The 14119-nt window shown below is 36.5% G+C and overlaps 7 protein-coding genes across 7 annotated transcripts; 5 read left to right on the forward strand and 2 right to left on the reverse strand.

Moving 5' to 3' along the window:
- Positions 1 to 322: 322 nt before the first annotated feature.
- Positions 323 to 1366, reverse strand: GCK72_001199 (uncharacterized protein; the record flags this gene model as incomplete). The annotated part of the gene is made up of 4 exons (XM_003111041.2): positions 323 to 514; positions 560 to 826; positions 878 to 1080; positions 1318 to 1366. The coding sequence occupies 4 exons, from the start codon at positions 1364 to 1366 to the stop codon at positions 323 to 325; spliced, it is 711 nt and encodes a 236-aa protein (XP_003111089.2).
- Positions 1367 to 2623: 1257 nt separating this feature from the next.
- GCK72_001200 (uncharacterized protein) lies at positions 2624 to 3004 on the reverse strand (the record flags this gene model as incomplete). The annotated part of the gene is made up of 2 exons (XM_003111335.2): positions 2624 to 2851; positions 2903 to 3004. 2 exons carry the CDS (start codon positions 3002 to 3004, stop codon positions 2624 to 2626), a joined length of 330 nt encoding a protein of 109 aa, XP_003111383.1.
- Positions 3005 to 3522: 518 nt separating this feature from the next.
- GCK72_001201 (uncharacterized protein) lies at positions 3523 to 3900 on the forward strand (the record flags this gene model as incomplete). Its single annotated transcript, XM_053722876.1, has 2 exons — positions 3523 to 3624; positions 3673 to 3900. The coding sequence occupies 2 exons, from the start codon at positions 3523 to 3525 to the stop codon at positions 3898 to 3900; spliced, it is 330 nt and encodes a 109-aa protein (XP_053591521.1).
- Positions 3901 to 6267: 2367 nt separating this feature from the next.
- GCK72_001202 (uncharacterized protein) lies at positions 6268 to 6773 on the forward strand (the record flags this gene model as incomplete). Its single annotated transcript, XM_053722877.1, has 2 exons — positions 6268 to 6315; positions 6363 to 6773. 2 exons carry the CDS (start codon positions 6268 to 6270, stop codon positions 6771 to 6773), a joined length of 459 nt encoding a protein of 152 aa, XP_053591522.1.
- A 1954-nt stretch (positions 6774 to 8727) lies between these two features.
- Positions 8728 to 9574, forward strand: GCK72_001203 (uncharacterized protein; the record flags this gene model as incomplete). The annotated part of the gene is made up of 3 exons (XM_003111256.2): positions 8728 to 8761; positions 8805 to 9061; positions 9161 to 9574. The coding sequence occupies 3 exons, from the start codon at positions 8728 to 8730 to the stop codon at positions 9572 to 9574; spliced, it is 705 nt and encodes a 234-aa protein (XP_003111304.2).
- A 636-nt stretch (positions 9575 to 10210) lies between these two features.
- GCK72_001204 (uncharacterized protein) lies at positions 10211 to 11602 on the forward strand (the record flags this gene model as incomplete). Its single annotated transcript, XM_053722878.1, has 8 exons — positions 10211 to 10270; positions 10313 to 10450; positions 10496 to 10614; positions 10663 to 10744; positions 10801 to 10851; positions 10897 to 11148; positions 11200 to 11458; positions 11505 to 11602. The coding sequence occupies 8 exons, from the start codon at positions 10211 to 10213 to the stop codon at positions 11600 to 11602; spliced, it is 1059 nt and encodes a 352-aa protein (XP_053591523.1).
- Positions 11603 to 12228: 626 nt separating this feature from the next.
- GCK72_001205 (uncharacterized protein) lies at positions 12229 to 14111 on the forward strand (the record flags this gene model as incomplete). Its single annotated transcript, XM_003111112.2, has 5 exons — positions 12229 to 12339; positions 12386 to 12562; positions 12650 to 13261; positions 13410 to 13512; positions 13828 to 14111. 5 exons carry the CDS (start codon positions 12229 to 12231, stop codon positions 14109 to 14111), a joined length of 1287 nt encoding a protein of 428 aa, XP_003111160.2.
- Positions 14112 to 14119: the final 8 nt, after the last annotated feature.

The raw sequence follows: 14119 nt of genomic DNA on the forward strand, positions 1-14119 counted from the left end.
AAGCCGTGAAAATTCTCGTCATAGCCCGGCCCGGCTCGGCCCTTTGCAAGTATGGTAGCAGTTGAGACTGATATATTCTTTAAGTATTGTGATGTTTTGAAGTGTCTTATGTTCTTGAATAACCTAATGTAATATTGCAAACAACCTCTGAATGTTCCGGAGCAAAAATAGCACAGCTACTTTATTTTTGAAAATCAGGCACATTAAGAACAATAAAAATCTCTAACGACTATAGTTCAAAAATACGATACGAATTAGTTAAATTTCAATAAATAGTTTCAGTTCTTGTTCAATAATTTCTCCGATACTTCTCTTATTTTCTTCAATAAGTAATTGCATATTTCGATGCTCTCCATTCGAAGAAAACTGCAATAATTGCCACACTCAATGCAATAATTGATCCAAAAAATGAGACATATTGGAAGGGAACGATGATTTGTTGACGTGGCATGTAGTGGGGAGGGGCGGTCCAAAGCAAGAATCCAGAAATGGAAAGGCATCCGGTAGTGAGTGTCTGCAATTGAAAAAGAGGAGATGCATACATAGTAAAGACACCTACCGTAACCCAAAACGTCAAATTCGCGGACCTCAATGTTGATTCCCTTCGATAAAACCATATTGCGACGTGGCACAGACTAAATAACAGAGCCATCGAGTTCACAGGTCCAGCTAAATCACATAAATGATCGCGATCTCGAAAGAGATCTTCATGAAACGTTGTTGATTGAAAAATGAAAACAGTATCAACGAGGATGAGAGGAATAAGACAAATTGCAATGATGTGAGTGAAGGTTTTGAAATGAATGAAGGAGCAGACACGTGGTTTCTGGAAACAAAGGGAAAATGAAGACATCGGGATAAACCTGAATCACCGCACCTCATAAGAAATTCTTAGCGGACTGATACTGATTGCAGTCGAGCTTTTCAGAGATTCGAGTCTCGAACTCTCCTCGGCACTCTGTGTTTTATCCATTGATAGGTCATTTTGTTCGGTTTTCGATATATCTTCTTCGTATGACGCACGTTTTGGGAGTCCGGCAATTTCCAGGTGTGTTGTATCGGTGTATTGGGTCGTTATGACTGAAAATGGGAATCTGGATAATGAGAAAAGGTTTCTAAAATGGGTATTTTGATACGAGACGGTTGGGAGAATCATAACTTGAGAACGTAACCGTAATCAGCTTTTCAATGAACTAAGTCTACTCTAATAACTCGCACGAATGTATAGGTTATTCTTAATTCTCTTAATATCTAAACCGATTTTAATCAAGATATAGTCAATTTCGGAGCAGCTTCATCCATCCTTTAGTGACTTACTTCCACTTGCATATGATTGATCATCATAGGAAGAAGTTGTGTTTTTCATTTTGAAATAACGAACAATATTGGGAATTTTTCTCGTTACGAGAACAAAAAGAAGTTAGGGAAGGAGCAAGGGGTTCACGTAATTCCTCTATTACGTTTGTTTCTTTTCGTGTGTCTGTTTGTCCGGATTTCATTATTTTTTACTTTGGAAATGACGGTTGGCTCGTCTATTTTTCCGTGCCTAGTGCTACTCTTGTATTGATCGTTTTGAAAATACGAGACAACTATTATTTTCCCCAGATACTAATTATATCCCTTCATTTTTTGTTTTCAAGTTAAGACAGAAGATGGGTTACCTAGCAATCGACAGCCATCTCAAAACTCAAAACAACTCAACTTCGTCTGTTCACTTTCACATCATATTTCGTATAAAATGGAGTTTATTTCGAGAAATTCAGTTGTTTCTTTTGCGGAGAAGTATAATCTCTGTCTCTGGATATCCTGTTTCTTCTGTATTTTATATTTTTCAATCGTCTTGTGGAGAGTTACATCCTTCTTCGAAACAGTCCGAATCACAAGAACTCAATTGCTCAGTGTGAAGTTTTCAATAGCAGTTTCTTTAACATCCATGTGGATTTTCGGGTATTTTTGGAATCCAAAACTGGAATTCTTTGTAAGTTTTTCACAGAATAGCATTTCAAAATGACTTTTCTTCCAGTTTGAATATTACTATTATTCCTCCCGGACTTTTTTATTCATTTGGTTTCACCTGGTTGTTATTCTATTCGGTGCCAATGGCCAAAGTACTGCATGGTATTTAAGTCTAGAAAATTTTGAATCAAATAATATTCAAGTATTCCCTAATTTCATTTCTTCCTGTGTGTCCACTCTCTTATACCACACAGAACCAATTAGGATATTCTATACTGATCGAACCAGGAATATCGGTGATTTAGAGACGAAATGTGTGAAGTTTATGATGATTGGCTATCAATTTTATTCCCTTTTCTGTGTCTTCGAGTTCATTTTATATTGGAAATCTAGAACACTTTGGGTTTGTTCTGAAGAGTTGGGTCCATTTGGGATGATAATATGGAATGGAAACGAATGGGCTACTCAGATAATCGTAGTCGTTGAGAATGAAAATTACGAAGAGAACAACGAAGAGAACAACGAAGAGGTGGATGACTAAAGCATCGCATGGCAGGTGAATAAAACCAAAAACTTCGATAAAAGAACAAAAAGAATATTCAAATTCATCCAAGTTTATTTAGAAATTTCGAACAAACACAGTCTGGACAATTGCGTCGTTCTAGATCTATGCAGTAGCCGACATTGGAATGGTGACAGTTCCAGCTGGAGTGACCGAAGCAAATGCAGCCTGAGCATCAGTTGCATCAGCTGGTGCATTGGCGAAATGAATGACAAGTTTGTCTTCTTTCGGTGCTCCAGCAGTACGAGTGATTTGGATATCCTTTGATCCAGATGGATCAATGAATCCGAACACTGGAGTGATACGGTACTCATTATTGTTCGAAGACTTGATCTGGAAGGATTGAAGGAGTTGAATTGGTTAGAGGACTGGAACTGAGTATACCTTGAAGATGAGCTTATCAGCTCCTCCATTGACAAGCTTGTGAGTAGAAGCTCCTCCGGCTGCTGGAACAGTGCATGCTGGTGGATCGGCGGTCAAAGACATGTTTTTGGCTTTGGTTGAAGTTCGGTGAGGTTTGAACACTGACTTCTTCTATTGATTCGTCTCTTATTTATAGCAAAGATTCTTATCAAGATGAACTACTGACCTTAACCACAAACCATCACGTTGACGTGACTCGAAAATAAATTAAAACGAGTTTGATAAACATATTTGTGTTTTCATGAAATGAAAAATGGCTAATTAGGCTGGTAGCTTTGGGAACCCTATCTGACGCGAATCAAAACTTTCTGATTATTATGGGTCTAAAACGCATGGCATCTCTAAAAAATATTTAGTTCTGATCAATAGACAAAGAACTAATTCGATATTGAGATAATTCTGATTTGGACCAGCCCTTATTTAATTTTTCATATTTGGAATGAGCACCTGGAAATTTCATTTTTCTCAAAAATTTCTGAACTAGAGCAGTATTACATCTTGATAACGCATTGTTATAAATATCAGATAAAACAATCAGAGTTCAAACTTCTCTGAACCTTCGGTAGACCAACACCAAAAACATGTCTTTGACCGCCGATCCACCAGCATGCACTGTTCCAGCAGCCGGAGGAGCTTCTACTCACAAGCTTGTCAATGGAGGAGCTGATAAGCTCATCTTCAAGGTATACTCAGTTCCAGTCCTCTAACCAATTCAACTTTCTATATTTCAGATCAAGTCTTCGAACAACAATGAGTACCGTATCACTCCAGTGTTCGGATTCATTAATCCATCTGGATCAAAGGATATCCAAATCACTCGTACTGCTGGAGCACCGAAAGAAGACAAACTTGTCATTCATTTCGCCAATGCACCAGCTGATGCAACTGATGCTCAGGCTGCATTTGCTTCAGTCACTCCAGCTGGAACATTCACAATCCCGATGTCGGCTACTGCCTAGATAACTTACAATTGTGAAGAAAAACTGGATAACTTTGATATTTTTGATATTTTTGGATATTTAATGAATAAAGTGTTCAGTTCCGGATATTTTGGTGCATGATTTGCAATTGGATATTTCGATAAAATTATTACGAAGAGAAATATAAATTTTAAAAAGTTAAATTAAAACGTGTAAAAATAATTCTTCACGTCTTTTGAGAAAAATAGAGAACGGGTTTGGTAAAAAGCGTGAACTTCTCGTGACGCGTGTAGCTGTTATTATTGCCACGTCGAAAATTCCAACTCACCGTTTTAAAAAGTTTCGTTGTCGCGCTTTTTTTGCTTCAGTTTCGTACTTTCCGGTCTGCAGGTATCGTTTTTTCTCAAAAATCTTTCTTCTTGCTGGATTTATCCAGGGTTCCGATCTCGGAATTTTATTCCTTTATTCCATACTCTTACTGGATTTATCCAGGGTTCCGATCTCGGGATATCATTCCTTTATTCCATACTCTTACTGGATTTATCCAGGGTTCCGACCACGGAATTGTATTCCTTCATTCCATATTCTTACTAGTTTCACTAAAGTTCTACTACGGGATGTTATGTGTTCTTCCATTTTCTTGATTTCCTTGCTTCTCATGCGCTCAGATTCTTTTTTTCCCATTGATACTGCATCTTCCAAATTGGTTTCCCGATTGCCGAGTAAGTTCACTTCTTCACTCTTGCATATATTTTCAATTCGTTGTAATCGTACCAAGTTATTATCCTCCAATAAATAATAATAGCCTTTTTTATTGTTTTCTGTTTCTGTTGTCAAGACAACCTAGTACTCGAGATGCGATCTTGTTAGAAGCGGAGCTTCAATTTCTTTTTCAGAAGATATCTTCCCTTCTTCCAAAAATGTCTCAGTTCCCTATATACAATTCAAATTCCACTATCAAACTCTCAAAAGATCAAATTATTCTTCAAAAAGTATACATATACATGTTGTTTGTATTTCTCCATTATCTACTTATTTACCGTATATTCAGAAAGTTTATTCAGGGCAAAAATTTGACATGGAAAATCCTTCTGTATATGAAATCAGTTAACTTGATTTGTTTTGCTTATCTTATTTTTGACATTTGGACATGGAGAACTTATTTCGATGTTAAGGTTAGTTTCGAGAAACTGAGCTCACCACCGTTTCGAAAACAAGTATTTTGAGAGAAAAGGAGAAAAAATCCTACTAAAACTGATCAAATGAAACAACAACTAGATTCAAATTCTGATTTACAGCTTGCATTCCCTTCGAACATCCTAATCAGTTGGGCGACATTTCCACCACTTTGTATCTTGCTCTTCTGTTTCATTCAACAATCCACAGCCTATCGAATTCAAAGAGACTCTTCTATGGATACTCGGATCAAAATGCTTCTACTGATCGTCAACTTATCAATCCATAAATACTATCCACCGAGTTATGGACGTTGTCCGAAAAGCGTATCTATTGATTTATGTCATATTCAAAGTTTATGGATAGGTCGATTGACTAGTGTTGTTTATTATTATTTCATGTGGTTAATTACTGATCTTTGGTTGTTTTGGAAAGCTAAATTTCTCAATATTCTCTCGAGGGGAAGGAAGATTGGAATTCTTCGCAAAACAAGGAATGGTAATTGGGAAGAGATTAGTGTAGATGACCAATAACACTATTAGAAATTCGAATATTAGTTTTTATAATGAATTTTTCCAAAGACCACTTTTGCCAACATTGTATTTAATATCATTTTTCTTATTTCCATGATGTTTTTGTAAATAAAGAGTTTATTTTGTACCAGAAAATATCTTCTTTCATAATGCGGTGATAAATTTTAGGAACTCTACTAACCTTTTCATCATGTAGTTAGTTTCTGAAATGAAAACTTTTATGTGTTCTCATAAAATGTATATCCTTAGAAAAGCTCATATGAAAAACTCATTCAATCTGCCAAAAAGGAAACGAGACTCTTTTCAGACACAGCGATAATAAAACGTTTTATTTTTCTTTTCCGGTTAGTTGGAATTACTTTTCTCCTTGCTTTTACCTCATCTTTTTTTCATTCGTAATAATTATAGGCTTGAAAATTTCCAGGTTGTTGCTATGGTCACTGGAGCAACTTATATCTTTTTGCTGCTCTTTTTTCCTTTTTTAGTTTTATCCATGCCTAGTGAGAGATCAATTCAAAATGAACAAGAAGAAGAAGTTCAAAAGTTTATCGAGAAACAGTTGAAATTATCTGTTATTTGTGCTGTTATTTCATTTCATTCAGCCACTTGGAATTTATTTCGAAAATATATGAAACTCAAAAAGTTGGATAGAGGTAAATTAATCATAATGAAGTTATGTGCTGTGTGTTCTATACTCATGATAAATATAATCACCTACATCTGGCAAATGATGTTTGATCTCATGGTGAGCTGTTCACACTGATTTCTATTATGTTCTTTATAACATTTCAGTTCTTCAATCCAATCTCCCACTTCATCACATTCATACTTATCCCCACACTAGTAATATCATTTCAAGCAATCTGTCAACAGAATTCCCAGTATCGTTTACAATTGGAATCTCCTCCAAATACACTTGCAAAAACATTAATCATCGCACTATTTTTATATATTTTAAATGATATGTTTCGAGTTGAAATGGAATGTTCGACGAGTGAATACGCGGACAAATGTTATTTTGTGAACAAGTATATAAACTATTTGGTAATTGGATTGAAGTTTGTCAACTTCTGGGTCACCGAAGACTTTTTCGAGTATTTTAATGCGAAAAGTTTGGATATTGTGTCGAATGGAAAGGTTATCGGAAAAATGATTAAAGCAGATGGAAAATGGAAGAGAGAAGCAGCACCTAGAAAAGAGTGATCACTGATTTCATTTCTTTTTTTTTGTTGATTCATACAAATGTTTGGAATGCATAAATATATACATTTGTGTGTCATCAATAGAAGTATCTTTTTTGGTAAACGAATGATTATGACAGTGGTCAGTGGCAGTGGTGAGGAATTATCAGACGAAAAAATGTACCTCTGTTAGAAATGCCCTTCCGCCGTGTATTTAACGCAGTCTATCTTTTTTCTCAATGGAGATATCAAAAACGTTGCCAACAGACAAAATACACTATTTATGAAACATTTCTTTAGTTGAATAGCTCTAAAGGCTGTTGAGATATAGTGCTCCAAACTCTTGCTACTGGGTAATAGGGGGTTTTACGGTAGAAGTTGATTAACGATCAGTAACAAAATGGCAGGCTATTTGGTTGCCAAACGAGTAAAGGAAATACACACATTCTTGCAATACTGTTTTAATGGAGAAGAAAGTCAGTAATAAATTCAAACTACCGGAGAATCTGCTCCAGTTCTACTGTAGTTACAGTATTCTGGAGTCTCTTATCCACAAGGAACTACCAGAAGAACTGTATGAACCGAAATAAATGTTTCACCTTCCTGGAAATCGGTGCTGTTTATCAAAAAAAGTTCTTTCAACATGATCTTGAAGTGTAAGTGGCAAGAGTCCTTCTCAAGTATAAATAAATTTAAAAACTTCATTTCTGAATTCGTAACCCCAAGAACATCTCCTCAATACGTTAGAGTTCAATAGAACAATGTAATACAAAAACTACAAAGCCATCCCCTTTTCTCCAAAAACATAGATGTCCCAACCCATATGAAACCTGGGCTTTATTACTGTAGGATGTCTCTTATGTCTCTAACCGAGTTCCCTCTCTCTCTCCTCATCAAAATGCACATTATGTGTAATAAAATGGGACACTCTTCCCTTTTCCTTTTCTCCTCTTTTTGACCGTTCATCAAATAAATATGTTCTATTTTTTTCGAAAAACTTTTAACTTTCTTTTTTTTTCGGTGATAGTTTTTGTATTCTCATTGTCAGAAGATCCTGTTTGAATTTCGAAATATTTTCTTTTTCATAAACTTGATTACTCATAAGAAGCAATAGGGAGATCTCACTATTAATCCTATTTTCTCAAAAGATTTCTTCAAGTTTCAGATGATCTTCCATTTAGTTTCAAACGAAATGTTTAATTTAAGGATTTGAGTTTTACTCGCCGCTCTATCAACTTTGCCCACACCTTCTGGTCACTTTGAAGCACGATACGAGCTATGATTCACTCTTTTTCATCGGAAGAGGAAAGAAAGCGTTCTGAGAGATTTTATGATTACGCGTGTTTTGCGAGCCACGTGACATTTCTTTGTTAACTAATTCATACACTGATATTTAGTTGCCGAAGATACCGTAATCCAGAGTTTTTAGTGTTGAAGTTACCACCTGTTACCGTAATCCTGCATTATCACACAGAAATTATAATCATAAAAATAAAATTGTCAATTAAATTCAATAATCTATCATCTAATTGTTCTCATAGGTCCATTACGACTTTTGTCTATTCATAATGGCTCTGTCCTAGGCTCCGCCCCTTTATTCATCACTTGGAATGATTCAAAACCTTCCTGAGTTGGGAACGGAGTCATGAAATCGATTGCCTCTCTGTTGTATCTTCATAGACATTTTCGATTTTTCTCATGAATGTTTGTTTTGAATACCGATTAACTGGTCTTTTATACAATCTATGTACTGCTTGCGAAACCATTTAACTATCGAACAATGTATGTTTTTCTAATTTGTATTGTATTGAAAATATCGGAAACTCAATTTTCGCTTCTTACATCTCATGACAAACTAAATTCGAAACGTTCATTGGTCAAAAGTAGTGAAAAACAAAAAATATACGAGTCTCAAAAACCAAAAGTCCGCAAATTAGAACGGCTTAATTTTTGTTTGCCTCGCCGTGAGCTGCTATATGCATTTCGAAACTTTCATATACTACGCCACTGGTACCCAACTTTTAAATACTTTTCTCAATCCTCCAGTTTTCAGATCATCAAAGACCTGGATACGGCTCAAAAATGTTGGTGACTTGGGAGGAAAAAGATGGAATTTTCCTCCGAAATGCTCTCTCCGACCTCTTTGTCATTTTCTTGTATTACTTTTGTCTCTACTCCATGCTCGGAAGATATATCGCTATAACGAGACCAACAGTCAATCACTTGCTGTATGCGAAAATTTTTATGATCCTTGGGTTCATCAAGTCCTTTTGGTTCTTGTATTTCTACAATTTGGATTTCGAAATCACGGTGAGTAATTCAAAGCTCCTCGAGCATCGTGCGACAACTAACAGTTCTAAAAACATATTTCAACCTTTCAGCATTGAATAATCACATTTAAATTTACAGAAGAAATACTTCCCTTTCTCAATCGCCTACTTCATCCCTCCACATGTCTTCATTTTGGGACTGATTCAAAACCGTCAGCCGCCATCCTATTATCTACGTCCCAACTACTTCTCCTCTGGATTCCTTCGTAAACTGTTTTATTTTGGAATATTCATTGCTTCCACCATCTCGACGTACAACAATCAGCCAGGAAAGTGTCCACATCAATTGATCTCTGTGGAGTTCTGTTTGTCTATTTACTACATCGTCGCTTGGCTCAAATTCTTTGTGATGCTCATTTTCGTGTCGATGGTTGAAAGTGCATGGGTCTACAAAATGGCTAAACATATTGACATTTATTCATATGGAGTCAAAGTTGGAGAACTTGTTTGGGTAGACGCTGAAGGAGCACGTGTCGTACGATTCTACGACTGACTGGATGATGATGAAGAATAAAGGTATGGGAATAGAAAGTTCTGGAATTCTCTCGGAACTTCTTCGAAACCTAACAAGCTACCTAAACTAAGCTCTGTATTTAGTCATTCCTGAAACTTAGAGTTTTGCCGAGAATTCCTCTGAAACCGATAAAATTTTGAAATGTTTACAGATAACTTAACGAAATGAGCTTGTCGACTTCAATCTCAATACACTCAACTTCTCAAATCTCCGTTTTCATTACAATTTGTGACCCAATGTTTTTCATTTTATTCCCGGTAAACTATAATTTCTTCTTGTTTTAACTTTTAACACTGAACATGTGTTAGTTTTTGACCCGTATTTCCTGGTAATCACCTGTTTTCTTCAAACTTCTCTCATCATTCTCATCTTTGAAACTAACTTGATTTTCACCAGGATATATTTCAATTCGTAATATTCTCCTTCTTATTATTTGACTCTTAATAAACGTGTTTCTTATTTAACTCGAAATCAAAATCACCAACTCACGCAAGAAACATTTTCATTTCTTCTCCAATCTACTGACGGACTCGTAAATTTATTTATCAAAAAAGGTATTTTATCAGGCAGAAAAAGGTTTAAATAAGACTTCAATCGAATAGAAAAAAGAAAGAAATGCCTGAAGATCCATTTGATGATTTGAAGAACGGATCGATTGTTGGTAAACGATATAAGGTAAAGGATCTCCTATTGCAATGCAACGTTGCATCTTTTCAGGTGATGCAAAAACTAGGAGAAGGTGGCTGTGGATCGGTTTTCAAAGTGGAAGATATCGAGGATAAGAACCAACAGTATGCACTGAAAGTAGAATTTAATTCTGCTAATGCTGGAAATGTTCTTAAAATGGAAGTGCAGGTATGAAAACTCTACACTGACTGTCGGAATGGTTTGAAATTTCAGATTCTTTCCCTCATGATCTCGAAAAAACACGTGGCAAAATGTGTGGCTAGTGGAAAGAAGCCTACGTATTCATATATGGTGATGACTTTGCTTGGAGAAAGTTTGGATTCAATCGTCAGGTGAGAAAGTGATGAGTCGTGGCAGTCAGTAAAATAAATTTGATCTAGAAAACATGGACCGTTTCTGAATGTATCTAGTCAAGTGAGAATTGGAATTTGTGTTTTGTTCGGAATCAAACAGATCCACGACGTGAGTTTGCATTCCGAATACAGACCATTCCAGATTTCTAAACTTTTAAATTCCAGATCGGATACATCCACCGAGATCTGAAGCCTGCCAACGTGGCATTAGGATGTGTAAGTCATGATGGCAATCCCAATTCTTCAATCTTCTTTTTTCAGAAAGGATCCGCCGATGAACGTTATTTTCTGGTGTTGGATTTCGGATTGGCTCGACAATACGTGACAGATGAACAAGATGGGAAAAAGATGCGTCGTCCACGAGAGAAGGCACTGTTTCGTGGAACCGCCCGTTACTGTTCAGTGGCAATGCATGATCGTTTCGAGCAGGGAAGAACCGATGATTTGTGGACTTTGGTTTATATGTTGGCCGAGTTGAGATGCCAACTTGCATGGCATGATGTGGAGGATAAGGTTTCCTTTTTTCTGTATTTTTGGGTTGGGATACAATAATTCAAACTTCAGGTGGAGATTGGAGATATGAAACGAGCAATATCAGATGCTGATCTATTTGCCAAATCACCTATCCAAATGTTGGAATTCGTAAAAATTGTCCGTGGAACTCAATTCTATCATCGTCCGGATTACGAGAAATTGTTCAAGCTATTGGATGATGTGATGAAGAATGCCGATTACAAATGGACTGATCCGTATCATTGGGAACCGGATAAGAAAAGAACTCCGAGTTCAAATAAGAAATTATCATTTGGTTTGGGAAGAAAAGGTGAGAGGATGTAGTGGATAAGAACTCATATAATTTTCAGGTTCAGCTGGCGGAACTCCAACCAAAGATAGTGCCGAAGGTGGTGGACAAGACGTAGCATATTTCACAGCTGTGGATTTCACTTCCAATCCAATTGGATTCTAGGGAATTAATTCAAAAATAAATGTTTTCTGTCAACTTGTCCAAGTGCCCAAGTTTGAATCATTTGTGAATTGTTCTTCTGAAACTTATTTTCTTTCTTAATATTTCTTCTTGTTGTCTAGAACGGCGAAAAGCGTTTTTTAATGGTTTCAAGTAGGGAACAACAGTTTTGAGGCGATATTTTGAATCTTGTTTCAAAAGAAATTCAGATTTTCAACACGTTGACATCCGGACACACCGAGCGACATCCAGTCATTCCAAAACTACAGTAATCCGCTCTCACTCATTCTATTAAGGATCATTCCTAGAACCCCATCTTCTTATTCTCACAACAAGAGAATATCTCTATTTCTCTCTTCTCGATTTGTACAGATATCTGCACGTGTATCACTGTCCTGGATCTCTAATTCTCTGAATGTCTGCGTCTCTCGCCTCTCAATACTCTCTAGTTTCTTCTGATTTCTATCTGTTCTTTGTTGCCCTTGACCGCAATATACAGCAATACATTCACCATATCTTTCCCTTTTCTTTTCTTTTTTCTTCATTTTTTTCCAATTGTTTTGTGGTTTAAAAATCAATTATATTTAGATTTGAAGAATAATCTCGAAATTTAACATTGCAGGTGAAATATGTCAGTTCTGATCACTGGAGGAGTTTCCAAAATTTCTGTGAAGTTGGCAGAGAAGCTACTCAAAAATGGTAGAAATGTTGTCTTGCTTCACAATAATTCTAGTGAATCGGTAAGAAATGAAAATACTTTTTTAGGATATAAAATTTGAGTTTCAGATTCCGGATGCTCTTCTGTCTAATTCCTCTTTTTCTCTGATCAACCTGTCATCTGTGAATGAAGATGGAGTCAAGGAAGTCATTGAAACCAAGAAAATTCAAACTGTTTTTGATGGATCTCTTACCACTTCTGACGTCTCATTGGAGCCGATCCAGGGAGCGAAAAAACTGATTTTGGTAAGTGTTTTCATATTTTATTCATTACAATTTAAAGAATTCCTAATTCTTATCTGAATCTGGTTACACAGCATCTTTTTATTTCAGGGAATCACCTCTGTTCTCGATGCTATTCGTAAATCCAAATCTCCTCCATCACTGGTCCTCATCAGTGGGGAAGAGGTATACGGTAGTTCCGTCAATCGTGTCGAGACCCAACCTCTCGAACCAATTACTTTCGTTGGATCTGCCCAGATGTCTGTTGAAGCAATGGTTCACAGCTATGCAGTTAGTTACCGTATTCCAATTGTAATTGGAAGACTGCCACGTATCATTGTTTCTTCGAAAAACGAGTTGGAATCGGAACTGAAGAATTTGAAGGATTTAGAGTATGTGAATATTATGGAGACTTCTGACGCAGTACGTGGATTATTGAGCATTGAGAAGTTGGCTCAAACCCAGAAACCAGCGGAAGTTTTCAATATTGCGAACTCCCAAGAATTCCGAGTAGCGAACTTTTCGGAATCCAGGAACTCGACATTATCCATCTCGAAAATCTTATCTGAAACTGCCTGGAAACCATCAGATTGGTCAACTCTTCCGTCTGAATCTCAGGAGAATTCCAAGGAAATCAAACCAGTTTTCTTATTATTCGGAGGAGATTCTGAATTGAAAACTCAGTTCTTTGAGTTGGTGAAATTGGAAGGATTTGTTGTGAAGGTATGTGGAAGCTATTGTTTTTTAAAGAACTTTTGTCAGTAAATGTATCATATTTCCACTTATGTATGCTCTGAAAGTAGAATTTAATTGAATAACTGAGTTCGCATTCATTTTTATTAAAGCATATCTTCCAGTGCTCCTTTTTCAGGAATCATCCATTTACAACTTCCAAGAGGCTAGTGACAAATCGGTAATCGAAGAGATCAACACAGTCAAACCGTCTCATTTGGTTTATTTCGGAAACGAGACTGGTAAGTTTTCAGTGAAACAAATGGGTTAAGTTCGTCTCAAAAACCTTGTTAGCTTTTAAAACCATGTTCTGGGATTTTTATGTATCAATGGCATGGTTGGGCAATCATTCATTAAGACCTGGCGGTATCGTGTAAGAATCAAAACTGAGAAAGAGGGGAGACGAGATTAAGAGTGTTTGTATCTAGGAATTTGGCAATTAATCATTGTGAAATGGAAATATGTGCTTTGAAATTTTCCCCTCTGAAAATGAAATATGAATGGAAAAAGTCTAGCATGCCATCTTCAAGAGAATCAAATCAACTATTTCTTTCCAGAATCATTCGAAGGAGACTGCTTCACTCTCCGTACCAACATGGCCACCAATCTCTATTTTCCATGGCTCTTGGCCAGCCTCTCCGAGAAGAAATCACTTCATTTCACGCATTTCGGAAATACAGCAATTAGTCAAGAAACTTCATCCCTTTCAGTCAAAGGATACACTGGAAAGATGTTGGAATATTTCGAGAACACTTTGAGACTTGGAACGAAAATCGACAAGAATACGTTGGGGTTGATCAAAGGACGGATGACTGGAGGACTGTTGAATAACAATATTTAACTATTTTG

Source organism: Caenorhabditis remanei, chromosome I (assembly GCF_010183535.1).
Source record: "Caenorhabditis remanei strain PX506 chromosome I, whole genome shotgun sequence".
Taxonomy (NCBI): Eukaryota; Metazoa; Nematoda; class Chromadorea; order Rhabditida; family Rhabditidae; genus Caenorhabditis; species Caenorhabditis remanei.